Source organism: Macrobrachium nipponense, chromosome 9, assembly GCF_015104395.2.
Source record: "Macrobrachium nipponense isolate FS-2020 chromosome 9, ASM1510439v2, whole genome shotgun sequence".
Taxonomy (NCBI): Eukaryota; Metazoa; Arthropoda; class Malacostraca; order Decapoda; family Palaemonidae; genus Macrobrachium; species Macrobrachium nipponense.
Genome location: NC_061110.1, coordinates 19,871,923 through 19,891,922, shown reverse-complemented (window position 1 = coordinate 19,891,922; position 20,000 = coordinate 19,871,923). Strand labels below are relative to the sequence as shown.

Genomic DNA, 20,000 nt, shown 5'->3' with positions numbered 1-20,000 from the left:
GACAAATTCTCTTATTCTTTATTCCGTTGCTCCTATTTTCCTAAAATCCCCTTATTAATTCCACAATTTCTGGATAATTTCGACAAGTTCTCTTATCTTTTATTCCGTTGCTTCTATCTCCCTAAAATCCCGTCATTAATTCCACAATTTCTGGATAATTCCGACAAATTCTCTTATTCTTTATTCCGTTGCTCCTATCTCCCTAAAATCCCCTCATTAATTCCACAATTTCTGGATAATTTCGACAAATTCTCTTATTCTTTATTCCGGTGCTCTTTTACTCCCCTAAAATCCCCTCATTAATTCCACAATTTTCTGGATTAAGGCAAATTCTCACATATTTTAGCCTACTATCTCCCTAAAATGCTTAGTAATTAATTCTACAATTTCTGGATAATTCCAGCTACCATTCTGGGTCCACACGCTCCACAAATGCTCTCACCTTCCATATTAATGCTCTTTGTAGCCTTTACTATGAATATATCTCTTTTGCTATGAATCTATGAATAAATATCTGTCATGGGTCAGCCCCTTGCTCATTTTTTCGCCACCAGATGTCTCTCATTGATCGTACGGTTTCTTAATAAAGTTCACATGATTTATATGAGGATTCTCGGTGGGTGGAACTTCATATTGAAAAGTTTGTTATATTTTCGCTGTATTTTGATAAAAACCTACGATTTCTGAAAAGTTTTGAACATTAATGAGAAGTAAGAAGTTAAATCTTCCTCTGTTCGGATTGCACAAGGTTACAGTAACGTCCGCCTAAAATAAATAAAAATCTTGTGGTTTCTAAATGAAGTTTGTTAGATTTATATGAAGATCCTCGATTCGTGAAAATTCATACCGAAAAGTTTTTCATACTTTCAATTATTTATTTATTTATTTTTTTTTTTTATAAAATCCAGGAATTCTGAAATGCTGCTCTAAACACTAATGAAAAGGAAGAAATTAAATACCTCGTGGTCGGTTTGCAGAAAGTTACGGTAGCAGTTCACCTAAAAAAAAAAAAAAAAAAAAAAAAAGCCACCTGTTCTCGTGATCTCACTTTCAAACGAACGAAGCAGAATAACTATACTTCAAGAGAGAGAGAGAGAGGAGAGAGAGAGAGAGAGAGAGAGAGAATTAGTATATATACACACCTCTTGCTGTAAGGTGTCATTTGTGGAATTCGCCGCGTTATAAAAACTCGTGAATGTTTTCGTAAATATCTTTGCAGCTTTTTTTTTTTTTTTTTTTTTTATCAAAAATTCCAAATGATATTTTCTGAAAATTGAAAATTTAAAATAGCTGAATGTTAAACTCATTTCCAAACGATAGTAAAATTATAATATTAATATAAATAATTAAAATAATTAATAATAATAATAATAATAATAATAATAATAATAATAATAATAATAATAAAGACAAACGAAAGTTATAAAGTGCATACACAATGCAAGTTAGACAGATGTGATTTTTCTTACGTTTACATATCGGTCATGGGACGGGCGCGTGCTTTCCAAAACCGTCCATTTGTCGCTCAGGGCGTAAAATAGAGGAGTGAGGCCAAAAATTTGGACACGACGACCCGCCCAGGCTGTAAAGGTTAGTAGAGACACCCAAAGTTAACGAGCCGTTGCACGAGCGTATCCCTACTACTGCTACTATGATTTCCGAGGGCAACAAAACAGTCGCACCATACTTGATAAAGCCCAAAGTTGACGAGCCGTTGCTAGACCTTACCTGCCCATGCTACGTGCAACACTAAGATCGCACCAAAGCTTGACATGATTTCTTACTTATTATATCTTTCTGTAGCCCAGCTACCGCTTAAGGATGATTCAAATCCCTCCTGATAAGGGAAGTGACCTCACGCTGATTCCCGCCCAGCGATAGACCGATGAATGCCCAAAGTCCAGTGACTAACTTTTGCTATCAGTAAATGTAGTTAGGTCTATGCCCTTATGGAATCCGAGCGTTGTTGCTCGGGGTACGTGGACATGTTCGTTAAGAGATATGAAAGTAAAATCGTGTTTGGTATTTAGTATCTGAGAGATATATGCTTTGCATGCGACTACGCTTGGTAACACTAGGGATTGTTGTACTTTGCTCGATTTTGCCTGTTCTTCTTCTTCTTCTTGTGAAACTTTTAAGATACTACGTTAGTTCACTCACAGCTTTGACTTTTGCAAGTAATTTATTACAAAGCTTTAAAGGGCCAGTGGTTGCTTGCGACTATAGACTTTTACTTAGCCATAGAAAGTTTAGTTTGGTGAGGCTGCGAACCCCTTAAGCTTCTACACCGTGGTTTGAATGAGTCTAATGCGTCCTGTCTCACTCGGGACCTCCAGTGAGTGATGCGACCATCTCACCACTTCACTTTTTTCTCGTTGCTTCAGAGGCAAGAGCCTGTCAGTTCTTTGATAACGTCATCTAATATTGTGTGTATATATGTATATGCATTGATATAGATGATAAATAGACCTCCTCTTTGGGATCTGAACCGCTGCCCTGTGATTTGACAGGAAACATTGTATCCAGGCAGCCACGGAATTCATAAAAGAAATGGAACCTGGTTCTATAGGTCTTTCCTGCTGTTTAGTAAATCACGGGTCAGCGGTTAAAATTTATCTATCCCGGAAAATTAATCGTTTTGTGTGTGTGCGTGACTGTGTGTGTTTAGTAGTGGGTGATGCCTTCATCCAGAAAATGCAGACCTCCTCCAATACGAGCCTCCCAGGAGTACATCATACTAGGTATCATCGATGCCTGTCCATGCATGAGACTATTTGGATAGACCTAATTATGAAATTGTCCTGGTTTCTGCGTCGGAGATTTGTTAGAATTTGATCGATACGCACCAAGAGTTAGTTACCTCAACAGAGGTAATTGGTTCATAGCTCAGTTCGATGTGAAACTGTCTTTTTCAGTCATGTGCATCACAAATGTATTTTGGCCAACGATCTAAATTCAGATCCTGATGTAGCCTGAAGTCCGTCATCACCTCAAGTTATGAATTTTAATGACACTATGAAAAGTAAGCAACTGAATAGGAAATGATCCATATCCTAACTTGAATTTAACCAGTGGCTTTTATATGTGAGGGTTGAAAGGATTGAAAAACTTAATTTTGTAGTAAACCAAAGCTTAGAACAATTAAAGAAGAAATGTCAGAATAAAGAGTAATGTTTCTCTCTTCAGGAAGTGATGCATCCTGCTGCCGAAAAAGGAAAAGATACGAGATCTAAAAAATCATAGTTATGCTTTTATAAGTGAGCGTTGAAAGGATTGAAAAACCTAATTTTGTAGTAAACTAAAGCTTAGACCAATAAGAGAATGAGGGTCACAATAAAACAAAGTGGTGTTTTTCTCTTCAGGAAGTGATGCTTCCACATACCGTAAGAGGAAAAAGAGGAGTTATTCCTAAATATAGAAGATGAAGGAAGATGGGGTTGAAACTGAAGGTGAACAGCAAAGCGTGATGATTTGAAGGTAAAATTACAGGAAATGTGAATAGCGGAATCATAAGTTAAAGAAAGGAGGAAGACCATTTTCGAAGAGGAAGAAAAAGTGTAAATCACAAGACCATGAGGAAAAAACTAAGTATAAATCTCAAGACCACAAGGAAAAAACTAAGTGTAAATCACAAGACCACGAGGAAAAAACTAAGTGTAAATCACAAGACCACAAGGAAAAAACTAAGTGTAAATCACAAGACCACAAGGAAAAACTAAACGTAAGTCACAAAACTAAGAGTAAAAAACTAAGTGTAAATCACAAGTTCACGAGGGAAAAACTAAGTGTAAATCACAAGACCACGAGGAAAAAACTAAGTGTAAATCACAAGGGCAAGAGGAAAAACTAAACGTAAATCACAAGACCACGAGGAAAAAACTAAGTGCAAATCACAAGACCACAAAAAAATACTAAGTGTAAATCACAAGAATACGAGGAAAAAGTAAGTGTAAATCACAAGACCAAGAGGAAAAAGTAAGTGTAAATCACAAGACCAAGAGGAAAAAACTAAGTGTAAATCACAAGACCACGAGGAAAAAACTAAGTGTAAATCACAAGACCACGAGGAAAAACTAAGTGTAAATCACAAGACCAAGAGGAAAAAACTAAGCGTAAATCACAAGACCACGAGGAAAAAACTAAGCGTAAATCACAAGACCACGAGGAAAAAACTAAGTGTAAATCACAAGACCACGAGGAAAAAACTAAAGTGTAATCACAAGACCACGAGGAACTAAGCGTAAATCACAAGACCACTAGGAAAACTAAGCGTAATCGGGACAAGTAAATCCACGAGGAAAAAAGTAAGTGTAAATCACAAGACCAAGAGGAAAAAACTAAGTGTAAATCACAAGACCACGAGGAAAAAGTAAGTGTAAATCACAAGACCAAGAGGAAAAAACTAAGTGTAAATCACAAGACCACGAGGAAAAACTAAGTGTAAATCACAAGACCACGAGGAAAAACTAAGTGTAAATGACAACGAAAAAATACTAAGTGTAAATCACAAGACTACGAGGAAAAAGTAAGTTTAAATCACAAGACTACGAGGAAAAAACTAAGTGTAAATCACAAGACCACGAGGAAAAAGTAAGTGTAAATCACAAGACCAAGAGGAAAAAGTAAGTGTAAATCACAAGACCAAGAGGAAAAAACTAAGTGTAAATCACAAGACCAATAGGAAAAAACTAAGTGTAAATCACAAGACCACGAGGAAAAAACTAAGCATAAATCACAAGACCACGAGGAAAAAACTAAGCGTAAATCACAAGACCACGAGGAAAAAACTAAGCGTAAATCACAAGACCACGAGGAAAAAACTAAGCGTAATTCACAAGACCACGAGGAAAAACACAGAAAATGGTGAAGGTACCAGATGTCTTCTTGTCTACAACACATGGAAAGTTATTTGATCAAATTTTTGAAAGCCATCAAGATAAGAACGAGATTGTCAATAAATATTTGTCCTGGAGAAACAATACTGAGATTAAAATAAACGATTGTCTGAAGACTTGAAGGCTTTAGCAACATACACGAAAACGATTGATAAAATGGCGTACCTGGAAAAGCTGGACTGGTCAATTTTGGAACTTGCTAAACCGGTTCATGTTTCTGAGAAATCAAATAGAAAAAAAAACTAATACCAGGGATTCTGTGAAATTTCAAGAAAAAGTACAGGAAAACTCAAATCGAAATTTTTTGTTCACTTCTATAGTCCAAAGGGTACAAATAGTGTGTAGACTTTCAGAGCAGATAACGAAGAGGAAAGACCAGAATTAAAAAGGAAGATGTGTTTGGAATTAAGAATATTAGAACCACTGTCAGAAGTAGTTGAGGAAATGACTCGAGAGCAAAGCCTTTTCACATGTATTGCAGTAAATAGATTCTTGAAGACAAGAGCCTTTTGAAAAACTTTAAATATATTTTTGGTAAAAGAGGAAAAATGTTTTCATTAGACATAGAATGCCAAAGGTTCAGTGTGTTAATATTTTACTATTTAGTGAAAGCAAAGACACTCCTAGTTGATTGAAAGCTAGGACGATCAGTGATGGAGAGAAATGACTGATGTATATGTTCCCTTCGCAAGCTTATTGAAGAGGAAATGAGGGTGATAGGTTTAGCAGGTATACTTAAAACTAGGCTTATCTGGTGAGAAAATTTCAACAGATGAAGGGGAAATGATTCGGTTCGTGAAAGCACGACCTGATTTCGTCAGAGAATAATGACAATTCTGATTCCGTTTATGAAAGCACGACCAGATTTCGGCAAAGAATAATGACAAATTCTGGGGTATGGCACGACCTTTCGTAAGAATAATGACAATTCTGATTCGGTTCATGAAAACACGACCAGATTTCGGCAAAGAATAATGACAATTCTGATTCCGTTTATGAAAGCACGACCAGATTTCAGCAAAGAATAATGACAATTCTGATTCGGGTCATGAAAGCACGACCTGATTTCGGTAGAGAATAATGAAAATTCTGATTCGGTTCATGAAAGCACGACCTGATTTCGACGAAGAATAATGAAAATTCTGATTCGGTTCATGAAAACACGACCTGATTTCGACGAAGAATAATGAAAATTCTGATTCGGTTCATGAAAGCACTACCTGATTTCGACGAAGAATAATGAAAATTCTGATTCGGTTTATGAAAGCACGACCAGATTTCGGCAAAGAATAATGACAATTCTGATTCCGTTTATGAAAGCACGACCAGATTTCAGCAAAGAATAATGACAATTCTGATTCGGGTCATGAAAGCCGACCTGATTTTCGGGAAGAATAATGAATTCTGATTCGGTTCATGAAAGCACGACCTGATTTCGACGAAGAATATGATAATTCTGATTCGGTTCATGAAGCCGACCTGATTTCGACGAAGAAATAATGGATTCTGATTCGGTTCATGAAAGCACTACCTGATTTCGACGAAGAATAATGAAAATTCTGATTCGGTTTATGAAAGCACGACCAGATTTTAGCAAAGAATAATGACAATTCTGATTCGGTTCATGAAAGCACGACCAGATTTTAGCAAAGAATAATGACAATTCTGATTTGGTTCCTGAAAGCACGACCTGATTTCGGTAGAGAATAATGAGAATTCTGTAGGAGTTTCCGTATACAAATGAGCACTATAAATGTTTCGTTGAGTTTTGATACGAATCTAGACAGCAATAAAGTGGACAGATGTTCTGGCGAGAAATGAAGTGTTAAGAGTAGAAGCAACTTATAGAGTTGCAAAGCATGGAAACAAGAAGAGTAATATTTGTGTAAAAATTATTTTATGCTCATGGTAAGTGAGACAGATGTATAGAAATACTCTGGTGTGTTAAAAATATCAGATTAGGCCGAGTAGTTGCAAATATACACAAGAACTGTAGTGGTTTCGAACTTGGTATTAGACTAATTAGCCAGTTCTCGAATACGCACGTATTATTATTAATTTATTATTTTTTTGTTTTGGGGGGGCCTATCACAGTCCTCCAATTGGACTGGGTGGTACTTATAGTGTGGTGTTCCGGGTTGCATTCTGCCTCCTTAGGAGTCCCTAATTTTTCTTACTATGTGCACTGTTCCCAGGAGCACACTCTTCTGCTTGAGTCCTGGAGCTACTTCAGGCTCTAGTTATTCCAGATTCCTTTTCAGGGATCTTGGGATCGTGCCTAGTGTTCTTATTGCTATTATTTTTATTCGGAAGATAAACCCCGATTCATTATTGAAGAATTCTACAGGTCCATTGATCTGAAATTCAAGCTTCCAAAAGATATGATGTTCATTGGAAAGAAGCTACTTTCAGATGAGTTAAGAACTGCTGTTTCAAAGAGCTCATTCAGCTCAGACTGGCGCTGCCTCTGCAGCTACTGTTCCGTTGTTTTCTCGTTTCATTGGTATCTCAACTTGTAATTCAAAACCACAAAAAATCTGTTCTTTGCTCTTACTTTCATCTACTCCGTTGTCATTGCATTACTTAAGGTTGTTTGCAACATCCCTTCAGACCATAGCTGCAACTCCTTTCATTCCTTTTACCGCACCTCCGTTCAGTTCTCTTTTTTCCTTCTTTCTTTTATAAAATGTAAACGTATGCAATATGTATATGAATAGATAGTATATATGTGAATAGATATGATTATACAGTACGCACGCATACACACATGCACACACAAACCTATATATATATATATAGTATAATATATATATATATATATATATATATATATATATATATATATATATATATATATATATATATATGAGTGTGTGTGTGCTGCAGAAATACAGCCAAATGTCATATTAATTATATAGATAATTAGGAGAAACCTCAGAGGTCTAATTAGTTATAATTCTAGTTATAATTTATTGAGTTTTGATCCTTCAGGGAAATAATTGTAAGACTGCTCGATTCTTCCATAAGTTTACAATGACATTTTGAAAGCAGATTCCACGAGAACAAAAATGATTTACATTTTAAAAGGAACCTAATTCATAATTTGGTTTTGCCACCAATATGGATGAGTCTTGCTCCCAAATTTTAGCACACGAACGAACTTCATAACATAAGTCTTTTGAAGAAAAAATTAGAATTTTGTAATAGATATATATTATATTTATACTTATGTATATGTATATATATTTATACATATAGACCTTTCACATATTTGGGTTTGTTGTTAGTGTAATAAGCCTTGCTTGTTTTCGAGGAAATTCCTTAGAGGAATGCCCCATTCGCGAAAGAGAGAAAAGGGAATGACATGTAGCCGAGATCACAGACGCACTCGTTACACCCTTGCTTATTTTTCCTCATTTTACACCCGCGGGGACAATCCTTGACTGGTGGACAGGCCTTGCACTTACAGTGGAAACATTTGTCAGGTCCCATCTCCACTCCACAGTAAGAAGGACAGTCGTGCAGCCTAGGACAAACATTGCAGTCACACGTTGGGCAGCCGTCATCGTCTCCCATCACAATCTTACATCCTTGGGGGCATTCGCTGACATCTGGGCACACGTTGCAGTTACAGTACTGGCAGCCGTTTTCGCCCTCTGCCGACACACACTCCTCTGGACATTCCTGTACCTCGGGACAAAGTTGACAGTCGCACACTTCGCAGCCATTGGCCCCTATGCCCAGACCGCAGAAAGGCGGGCAGTCGGTCACCGCTGTGCAGTTCCCGCAGTCGCACACCAAACAACCGCCTTTCAGCCTTCTGCCGCATCCGGCTGGACACGACGCATCATCTTTGCATTTGGGACAGTGACACTGGTTGCAGCCATTTTCGTCCACGTCGATGTGACAGCCAGCGGGACACTTTGTTACTTCCTTACACTCAGGACACTTGCACACATCACAGCCATCTTCGCCGCTTAGCAACTTGCACGGAGCCTTGCAGTCGGTTACATTCCCACACCTCTGCAATTTCTCTACTGGGCAGTCACAGCGCTCACAGCCATAATCATCCTTTGCGACGCAACAGCCAGGGGGACATTTTTCAGCAGGTGGACAGGCGGGGCAGTCACAGACGCCACAACCGTAGCAGTCCTTTTTAAGTGGACAAGATGGAGGGCAGTCGGTCATGGGTTTACAAGACGGGCAGTCACACACATCGCATCCATCGTCATCTTTCTTCACCAGACAAGAAGAAGGGCAGTAGTCCACGGGCTTGCACTTTGGACACTCACAAACACTGCATCCCTGTTGGTTCTGAGTGACGCAACAGGAGGCTGGGCAGGAGTCGAAGTCTTCACACGGAGGACAGTTACAGACTTGGCAGTTGTTGGCATCTAACATAGTCATGCAAGTGTCAGGGCATTCAGTCACCTCAGGACAAACCGGACACTCACACGACTCACAGCCATGTGGTCCATTCACTAATTTGCAAGGGAATGAACAGTTTTTGACGTCAACGGGAGGGCACTTGGGACAGATGCACTCTGGGCATCCATTGGCCCCAGGGGCGAGCTTGCATTGAGGATCGCAGTGAATCTTTGGGCATGGCGGGGCAGTAGGGCACTGGCATACGGGACACCCATTTTTCCCAAGGGCAAGCCTGCAAGGGGCTTTACACCACCCTACATCTGGGCATCTTGGGCATACGCATTGCTTACATCCGCTTTTGCCTATTTCAACGCGGCATCGAGGGTCGCAGGAGATTGGAGGGCATTTCGGACACTGGCAAGAGTCGCATCCGTTGGCGTCCTTGAGGACTTTGCAGGGCCAAGGGCAGGACGTGATGTTCGGACACTTGGGACATTCGCAGGTGAGACACTGGCCTGGAGTGTCGACGAAATAGCAAGGGGGTTTGCAGTTCAGAGTCGGGCATGGCGGCGGGCAGTTGCAGATGTCACATCCGCTTTTGCCCGATTCAACTCGACACGGGAAGTGGCAGTCGATGGGCGGGCAGTCTGAAAAGAGGAAAGGCCTCCCTGGCGGAAGAAGCCATGGAGGAGAAAATTGAGTGAAATGTTGTTCATATTGTAGGAAAGCTATATTCATCCTTGGAACAGATCTAAGCGAAGGGAGATCAGATGGTTCAATGCGTAAAGAGCTTTCAGGCTGTTATAAATAAACAGAGAAATAATTGAGTTAGTTACTTATACGCCCCAAACTTGAAGGCACTATGGTTCGTACTGTCAAGTTTGTAGGTGTATTACGTATACAGCAATATGCATATACTATGTATACGGCAATAACTTAGAATCTGCCAACGAGGAACAACAACAACAACAACACCACCAACAACAACAACAACAATAATAATAATAATAATATAACTTCTTTTTATGACTACCGTTAATGATGGTGACTATTATAATGATAATGATATTAATAATAATGACGATGCTGGTATAAGGAGTTTTAAATCTTACATTATCGCAAAACAACAGAGATTAGCAAACATTACCATAGCAAATACGAAATTACCATAGCAAATACGCCAATGATGCAGAATCACATTGAACACCTCTTAAATAAAATGGTACTACTTTAACCCATCAGCGGTTACTATGGGAATGGGAGTGGGAATGCAAACAATAAAATGTGGGAATAGTAATCAAAAGCTCAATTGAGATATGCAATAAAAGATGGCCACTGTAGATATAATGTTGAGAGAGAGAGAGAGAGAGAGAGAGAATTTTGAATTCGTTGAACTAGATGCAGTAAAATTCTTAAAAATACTAATAGATTAAAATCTATTATAATAAAATCTGAGCGGATCTGTTTTGATTGTCCCAGGGTGGTGTAAGTAAGGGATCGGGAAGGTAAGGGAGACATGACACATCCACCCTCCGCCTGCAAACCTGTTTGTCCGCCCATGGTGGGGCGGGGTAGGTAGGGGAGACATGACACATCTACCATCCTTCTGAAAACCTGCTTGTCCGCCCCAGGTGGGGACGGGAAGACTATTTACAAGATATAAGCAGCTGATGCAGCTGTATCTTTTAATAATACTTATTATTATTATTATTATTATTATTATTATTATTATTATTATTATTATTATTATTATTATTTTATGGTGAAATAAATCCACAGCTATGTAAACTGGAAAAATATACATAGAAATAAATATCTCTACAGAGAGCTTTCGAGAATCTGTAATTTGAAAAGGGGAAAGGGAATTATACAGATTCTCCTTCTCCAAAATGGTTATGTAACTGGATAAATATATAATATTTATCCAGTTACATAACCATGGCTTTTGTTTTTTTTCCATTTTTAAGACTAATGATCCTATAAGTATTTTATTATTATTAATATTATTATTATTATATTATTATTATTATTATTATTATTATTATTATTATTATTATTATATATATATATATATATATATATATATATATATATATATATATATATATATTTTTTTTTTTTTTTTTTTTTTTGTCTATCACAGTCCCTCCAATTCGACTGGGTGGTATTTATAGTGTGGGGTTCCGGGTTGCATCCTGCCTCCTTAGGAGTCCATCACTTTTCTTACTATGTGCGCCGTTTCTAGGATCACACTCTTTTGCATGAGTCCTGAGCTACTTCAGCCCTCTAGTTTTTCTAGATTCCTTTTCAGGGATCTTGGGATCGTGCCTATTGTTCCTACGATTATGGGTACGATTTCCACTGGCATATCCCATATCCTTCTTATTTCTATTTCAGATCTTGATACTTATCCATTTTTATTTATCCATTATTATTATTATTATTATTATTATTATTATTATTATTATTATTATTATTATTATTATTATTATAACATCTAACGAACAAGTAAAAACCTAGCCAACAGTTGATTGATGTATACATTTACAAAAGGGAAACAAGCTTTATGAGCAAGAGCCCGTGCTGGCGTAAAGCCAGCTTAATAAACAACAAATACAACCTAAGCAATGGCAAATAACGCCATAAGATTTTGTTTTAAATACACAAAGAAATTTTTAGAAAAGGAAACAAATTAACTGTACTTCCGTCCACAGTCGACGTTCGCCTTTTCCCATCTTACTTTCCACCGTCTCTTAACAATTGTTTCTTAGTGAAACTGCCTGGTTTTCTTCCTGTTACTTCTTTCAAACCTTTTTACTCTCAGTTTCCCCATTCATCGCTGAATAACCACATAGGTCCCAGTGTTTGGTCTTTTGCCAAAATTTTACGTTCTGTTTTCTATATATATAATTGTTAGATTAACTAAAATATCTACAGTATTACCACTGTTTCCCATATATAACTGTTAGATTAACTAAAATATTTACAGTATTACCACTGTTCTCCATATGTAACTGTTGGATTAATTTCCATATATAACTGTTAGATTAACTAAAATATTCTACCCCATTACCACTGCTTTCCATAATTAACTGTTAGATTAATTTCCTTATATAACTGTTAGATTAACTAAAATATTCTACCCCATTACCACTGCTTTCCATATATAACTGTTAGATTAATTTCCTTATTCAACCGTTAGATTAACTAAAATATTCTTCCCCATTACCACTGCTTTCCATAAATAACTGTTAGATTAATTTCCTTATATAGCTGTTAGATTAAACTAAAATATTCTACGCCATTACCACTGCTTTCCATACATAACAGTTAGATTAATTTCCTTATATAACTGTTAGATTAATTTCCTTATTCATCTGTTAGATTAACTAAAACATTCTACAGAATTACCACTGTTTTCCATATATAACTGTTAGATTAACTAAAATATTCTACATTCATTGTTAGATTAACCTATATAACTGTAGATTCCACAGCATTACATGTATAACTGTTAGATTAATTTCCATACATAAATGTTAGATTAACTAAAATATTCTACAGCATTACATATATAACTGTTAGATTAACTAAAATATTCTACAGCATTACCACAGTTTTCTATAAATAACTGTTAGATTAATTTCCATATATAACTGCTAGATTAACTAAAATATTCTACAGCATTACATATAGAACTGTTAGATTAACTAAAATATTCTACAGCATTACCACAGTTTTCTATATATAACTGTTAGGTTAATTTCCAAATATAAATGTTAGACTAACTAAAATATTCAACAGCACTACCACAGTTTTCCATATGTAACTGTTAGATTAATTTCCTTATATGACTGTTAGATTAACTAAAATATTCTACAGCATTACCACTGTTTTCTATATATAACTGTTAGGTTAATTTCCAAATATAAATGTTAGATTAACTAAAATATTCAACAGCGCTACCACAGTTATCCATATGTAACTGTTAGATTAATTTCCTTATATGACTGTTAGATTAACTAAAATATTCTACAGCATTACCAGAGCTAAATGAGCTGACATATAACTGAAGAATAACCTGGCTTCGTGAAAAAAATGTTTATATTAAAACTTTGTTACCTTCAGAAATCGTTTGGCTCCTTTTTCAGGCACAGGTTACGACCAGCTAAAATCAGATAAGGAAGATTTAAAAGAATATCTCTGAACTAATGAAGAACAACCTTAGCACGAACACCCAATTATAAGATTTACGATGAGTTAGCCAGTAAGTTTCAGTTTTCATAACTAAATTATCAGCAAGATAATGCTTTTTTTCAATCAATTATCATCCACAGGTGGAGCCATGAACGTTCACAATAATTCGATCTATAATTCGGGAGGAAATCTTTGAAATTATTTTAATGTTTTTATTGTCAGTGTCTTGGATGTTTATAGTTTTGTTAATCTTTTCAAGACAAACTGATTAATCGGCGAATTTGGTCAATGGCAAAATCAGTAACTTTTGAACAAAGTAGTTCCTCGTTGGACGTGTCAGTTCGTGCTCGACTGCCGATCTCAGGGTCCGGGTTGGATTCCCCGCTCTGCCAGCGCAAAATCATAGGACTATTTCTGGTGTTAGAAATTCATTTCTCGATGTGGTTCGGATTCCACGATAAGCTGTAGGTCCTGTTGCTAAGTAGCCAATTTGTTCCCAGCCGCAAAAAATATCTAATCCTTCGGGCCAGCAGCCCTAGGAGAGCTGTTAGTCAGCTCAGTGGTCTGGTTAAATTAAGATATATTTAATTTTTGGAACAAAATAGAATCAAAACATTGACACAAACATTCAAACAATTAAAAAACTTTGTATTCGTTCCTTGGATAGATTGCACAAGCTCTGATATTTTAAATCGGTGATAAATTCGTTGTTTCGTACACTTCATTCCCAATTAGATTTTTTGGGCACCGACGGAATTCCATCTTGCCTTTCCGACAACATAATGAACTTTGATCAAAGAGAAAACATAGGTTTGAATGTTCACTGATACGTAGACTTCAAAAACAGTTTTAGTATTAAGTTACTAAATATATCATTTCAGCCCAGAATAGTTTAAGTCGAGCATTATGTACTTCGTTCCAACACAATTTCAGTCATCTTTGCTTGTAGTGAATTACATTCTGATTGAAACTCTTTATCTTTGCAGACGAATATATATATATATATATATATATATATATATATATATATATATATATATATTATATATATATATACTATGTATTACATACATACGTATATATATAAATATATATATATGATATATATATATATATATATATATGTATGTATGTACGTATGTGTGCGTGCGCGCTCGGTATAGTTGTAATAAACACAATACCCACTCACCTAAAATTCATCTTACTTTTTTTATTTGCTCGTCACTACAAAGCCTGAGATCCAAATACAAGAATATGGAGAAATTCTGACGGCCTTAGCAGGATTCGAACCTGTATCCGGAGTATCAGAAAGAGGTCACGTTACTGACCTTACCAAAACCTTCTTGCTACGGGCGTCAGGATTTCTTCACTTCTTGCATTTGGAACTCAGGCTTTGTGGTGACGAGCGAATCCAAAAAGTGTGGAGAATTCGAGGAGTTGAGAAGGTATAGTGGTTATTACAATTACATAAGAATCTAGTAAAAAGTGATGTGTGTGTTTCTATAGATAGATATATAGGGAGATGCGAGTAGATACATAGAATGCTATATCACTCATGGTATGTCAGTTGCGCTACAGTAGATTCACATCACCGGGGCATCTGATGTCTAGGCCAGTCCCTTACGACGCTCCTGATTGGCTGTTGATAAGCCAATCATGGGCTGGAAACTCTCAGTCTCTCTTAAGAGTTCACATAGGCAGGATGTATGTTATCAACAGCCAATCAGGAGCGTTGTAAGGGACTGGCCTAGACATCGGATGCACGGCTGATGTGAATGTATTATAGTAACGTCATCTTGAAATCTAGGATTTGGGTGTCTGGTGCGAGTGTGACTGGAATACAGGAACTCCCCAAAGACTAACAAAGTGGATACAAATTAATTCCAGTTGAATAAAGAAGGGATTTTTACAGTTAAGGGGCGCTTCTTAATCAAAGCGAATCAAGGCTCGATAATTTATTATTCATACGTCTCAGAGCGGATCTTCACGCTATGTAGATGCGACATCTGTCTGGGGTGTCCATGGTGCTCAGAGTGATTCGTAAATTTCAATATCTGATAAAAAAAAAAAAAAAAACTTAAATGGTTATTGACAGGGGTTAGGATAGAGAACGATTTTGTTTTTATATCTATGCAGAGAAGAATCTGCTAAGTGCCATTTCAAAAGCGTCTGTAGATATTATACTCGTGAGCTTTCGGGAAAATGAAATAAAATTCATTACACCGGTTACTAATATCTACTCTACAACAGTAACAAATTCAGTTAAATGAAAAAAAGTAATGAAAAGATTTGATAATGTTCCCCACAGTCGCAACAGGAATACAATTTCCTTTTCCACTTACCAACTCTAGGCGGCGGTATCGGAGCTACCTGCGCATTAGCATTCTGGAGACAAGGAACAGCCGAGGAGATGAGAATGGCTAGAACAACTCGCCTCAGGAATGACATCTCTCTCTATCACTTGGTCCTTCGGATGCTGCTGGTGGACGTCTGGTGGAGGAAGAACTCGTACACGCGCTTTTAAGCGCCTCCTCCCTCGAGACCGAAAGGAACCTTGAATCACTGGCGTCCGGATGATAGGGTCTTCATTTTTTTCTTCTTCTTCTTCTGTTTTGTTTTCGCCTGGAAAAGTCTGACGATGCGGACGACGACAGTCATCTCCCAATGTTTTGATTCCCCGGCCGTTCTTCTTCTTCTCTCGGCCGTGACTGGCCTCGTTAAGACGCGGCGATGTTTTTTTCGGAAGAATTGTTGAAAACTGTCGAGGAAAAAGCAGCATTTTTTGTGGTGGAACTCCTCTCTCCCAATTAGAAGTGGTGCAGGCTTCCTCCTCGAAGGGCACGATGTCAAAAGTGCAAGTGGTTTGAAATGAGTTGACATTTAGATATCACCCTGATTAGCCTTTATGTCTTTGTTCATCATCTCCATTGTATTTTCAATTGTTAATACTGAGAAATCTACCTCACATGGTGCACTGTAGGCATAACTTAAGGTTCTTTGCAGCTTCCCTTCGGCACCTAGCTTCAACCGTTTTCTTTCCTTTTACTATACCTCCATTCATATTACCTTTTTACCGTCGTACTTTCCACCTCCTCCTAACTGTTGTTTCATAGTGCAACTGCTTTGAGGTTTTTCGCTTGTTACACCTTGCAAACCTTTTTATTGTCAGTTTCCCTTTTAGCCCGAAATAAGCTCATAAGCCCCAGCGCTTGGCCTTTGGCCTAAATTTTTATATTCCATTCCATTCCAACTTTTCCACCCAGTGATTTTGATATTGAGTATACCCATCTTGTTTTTAGTTTATTCATTTATTTATTTATTTTTCATAAGCCCATCTGGTATCCAGGATCAATAAAGAGTACGTCTTTTCATTTCCTTAATTTTATCCATTAAAAATCGTCCACTGGAAACCAAACTAATTGAGGTATTTCAAATGACGATCTCAGAATGACGACCTTTACGTGTGGCACACTGCATATTTTATTCTCTCCAAACATCTTGTGGTGATTAGGCACTATAAGCATTCTACCAGAACAAAGTAAGACATTACAGAGAACTTGCGAATGTAGGTACTCCAAAATAATGTGTTTTGAATAAGCCACACGCTCCGGCAGATAAGGCGTTAAAAATTAATTGCAAACTTCCAACGAAAAAACTTTTATCTTTTACAGCTAACTAGAATTACACTATAAAGCTGCTTTAAAAGTCAGTACTGTTCGTGGTATTTCTGTACATCTTCAAAGGCTGTGGTTTTTTAAATCTCACTTTATTTATATCCTGTGTTCCATCATCTTTGAAAGATGGTTCTCCGGTCTGCAATCTGCAGCCTCCCAAGATAGGTAGATGGTAAGCTTAGGTTAGGTTAGGAAGGGTTTAGTGGTTAGGTTAGCTTAGGTTAGGAAGGGTTTGTGAATAATAATATATAATTGTTTTCTTGCATGATTGGTCGCCATTTTGGCCAACTGATTGGTCACCATCTTGGCCAACTGATTGGTTAACATCTTGGCCAAATGAATGGTTACCATCTTGGCCAACTGATTGGTCACCATCTTGGCCAACTGATTGGTTAACATGTTGGCCAAATGAATGGTCACAATTTTGGTCAACTGATTTGTCACCATCTTGGCCAACTGAATGGTCGCCATCTGGGTCAACTGATTGGTTGCCATCTTGGCCAACTGATTGGTCACCATCTTGGCCAACTGATCGGTCGCCATCTTGGCCAACTGTTTGGTCGGCATCTTGGCCAAATGAATGGTCGCCATCTTGGCCAACTGATTGGTCACCCAAGCCCGCAGGACAATACCCTATCCACCTACCCAGACAGGTAGATGTGGCGCCCATCCACAGTTACCATCTTTGCAGCCATCAGGTATATAATAATAATAATAATAATAATAATCATAATAATAATAATAAGTGTAGGGGCACAAAAGACCAGCTCCTGATAGACAAAATGGTAATGAAGAACAGTAGAAGAAGGAAAACCAACCTAAGCATGGCATGGATAGACTATAGAAAGCCTTCGACATGATACCACACACGTGGCTAATAGAATGCCTGAAAATATATGGGGCAGAGGAAACACCATCAGCTTCCTCAAAATACAATGCGCAACTGGAATACAAATACTTACAAGCTCTGGAATAAGACTAGCAGAGGTTAATATCAGGAGATGGGATCTTCCAGGGCGACTCACTGTCCCCACTACTCTTCGTAGTAGCCATGATTCCCATGACAAAAGTACTACAGAAGATGGATGCCGGGTACCAACTCAAGAAAAGAGGCAACAAAATCAACCATCTGATGTTCATGGACGACATCAAGCTGTATGGTAAGAGCATCAAGGAAATAGATACCCTAATCCAGACTGTAAGGATTGTATCTGGGGACATCAGGATGGAGTTTGGAATAGAAAAATGCGCCTTAGTCAACATACAAAAAGGCAAAGTAACGAGAACTGAAGGGATAAAGCTACCAGATGGGAGCAACATCAAACACATAGATGAGACAGGATACAAAATACCTGGGAATAATGGAAGGAGGAGACATAAAACACCAGATGAAGGACACGATCAGGAAAGAATATATGCAGAGACTCAAGGCGATACTCAAGTCAAAACTCCAACGCCGGAAATATGATAAAAGCCATAAACACATGGCAGTGCCAGTAATCAGATACAGCGCAGGAATAGTGGAATGGACGATGGCGAACTCTGCAGCATAGATCAGAAAAACCAGGACATATGACAATACACAAAGCACTACACCCAAGAGCAAATACGGACAGACTATACATAACACGAAAGGAGGAGGAGGGAGAGGACTGCTAAGTATAGAGGACTGCGTCAACATCGAAAACAGAGCACTGGGGCAATATCTGAAAACCAGTGAAGACGAGTGGCTAAAGAGTGCATGGGAAGAAGGACTAATAAAAGTAGACGAAGCGACCCAGAAATATACAGAGACAGGAGAAAGACGAAAGAACAGAGGACTGGCACAACAAACCAATGCACGACAATACATGAGACAGACTAAAGAACTAGCCAGCGATGACAATTGGCAATGGCTACAGAGGGGAGAGCTAAAGAAGGAAACTGAAGGAATGATAACAGCGGCACGATCAGGCCCTAAGAACCAGATATGTTCAAAGTATGATAGACGGAAATAACATCTCTCCCATATGTAGGAAGTGCAATACGAAAATGAAACCATAAACCACATAGCAAGTGAATGCCCGGCACTTGCAGAACCAGTACAAAAAGAGGCATGATTCTGTGGCAAAAGCCCTCCACTGGAGCCTGTGCAAGAAACATCGCTACCTTGCAGTAATAAGTGGTACGAGCACCAACCTGAAGGAGTGATAGAAAACGATCAGGCAAAGATCCTCTGGGACTATGGTATCAGAACGGATGGGTGATACGTGCAAACAGACCAGACAAAGTCAAGAAGAAAGTATCACTCATTGATGTCGCAATACCATGGGACACCAGAGTTTGATGAGAAAGAGAAGGAAAAAATGGATAAGTATCAAGATCTGAAAATAGAAATAAGAAGGATATGGGATATGCCAGTGGAAATCGTACCCATAATCATAGGAGCACTAGGCACGATCCCAAGATCCCTGAAAAGGAATCTGGAAAAAAAACTAGAGGCTGAAGTAGCTCCGGGCCTCATGCAGAAGAGTGTGATCCTAGAAACGGCACACATAGTAAGAAAAGTGATGGACTCCTAAGGAGGCAGGATGTAACCCGGAACCCCACACTATAAATACCACCCAGTCGAATTGGAGGACTGTGATAGATGCAAAAAAAAAAAAAAAAAAAAAAAAAAAAAAAAAAAAAAAAAGAAAAAAAAAAAACAAAAAAAAAAAAAAAAAAAAAAAAAAAAAAAACAAAAATATAATAATCAATATAATCAAAATAATAATAATCTCAGGAGTAATTACACGCTTTTTTAGCAGTTTCATATTTAGTTTATTGTAAGTGCACGTCCCCATGAGCGGTCCTTCAGAATTCACCCGGTCTTCGAGAGAGAGAG

At 37.8% G+C, this 20,000-nt stretch overlaps 2 protein-coding genes across 6 annotated transcripts in view; one reads left to right on the top strand and one right to left on the bottom strand.

Annotated features, from left to right (window-relative positions):
- The window catches only part of LOC135217950 (uncharacterized), a 123,650-nt gene that overhangs the window by 34,761 nt on the left and 68,889 nt on the right, over positions 1-20,000 (top strand). Inside the window, exon 1 of one of the 4 annotated variants that reach the window (XM_064254056.1) lies at positions 17,814-17,832. The exons of the other annotated variants lie outside the window; for them this stretch is intronic. The gene's annotated coding sequence lies outside the window, so the exon portion shown is untranslated. Of the gene's footprint in view, positions 1-17,813; positions 17,833-20,000 lie in introns of those variants that run through there. 4 annotated transcript variants of the gene reach the window in all.
- LOC135217948 (balbiani ring protein 3-like) lies at positions 7,852-15,981 on the bottom strand. 2 transcript variants are annotated; one of them, XM_064254050.1, is made up of 2 exons: positions 15,803-15,981; positions 7,852-9,910 (listed from the first exon to the last, which is right to left on the bottom strand). In XM_064254050.1, the coding sequence occupies exons 1-2, from the start codon at positions 15,906-15,908 to the stop codon at positions 8,217-8,219; spliced, it is 1,800 nt and encodes a 599-aa protein (XP_064110120.1). In that variant the 5' UTR covers positions 15,909-15,981; the 3' UTR covers positions 7,852-8,216. The 2 variants fall into 2 exon arrangements, with proteins under 2 accessions (XP_064110120.1, XP_064110119.1); XM_064254049.1 differs by having other exon boundaries at positions 7,852-9,931; positions 15,803-15,980.

Bases quoted from the DNA above. Each gene is read 5' to 3' on its own strand.
- LOC135217948 (XM_064254049.1), bottom strand. From the start codon at position 15,908: ATGTCATTCCTGAGGCGAGTTGTTCTAGCCATTCTCATCTCCTCGGCT. The intron at 9,932-15,802 runs GTAAGTGGAAAA...TTCTTCCGCCAG, and splicing joins GATACCGCCGCCTAGAGTTG to GGAGGCCTTTCCTCTTTTCA.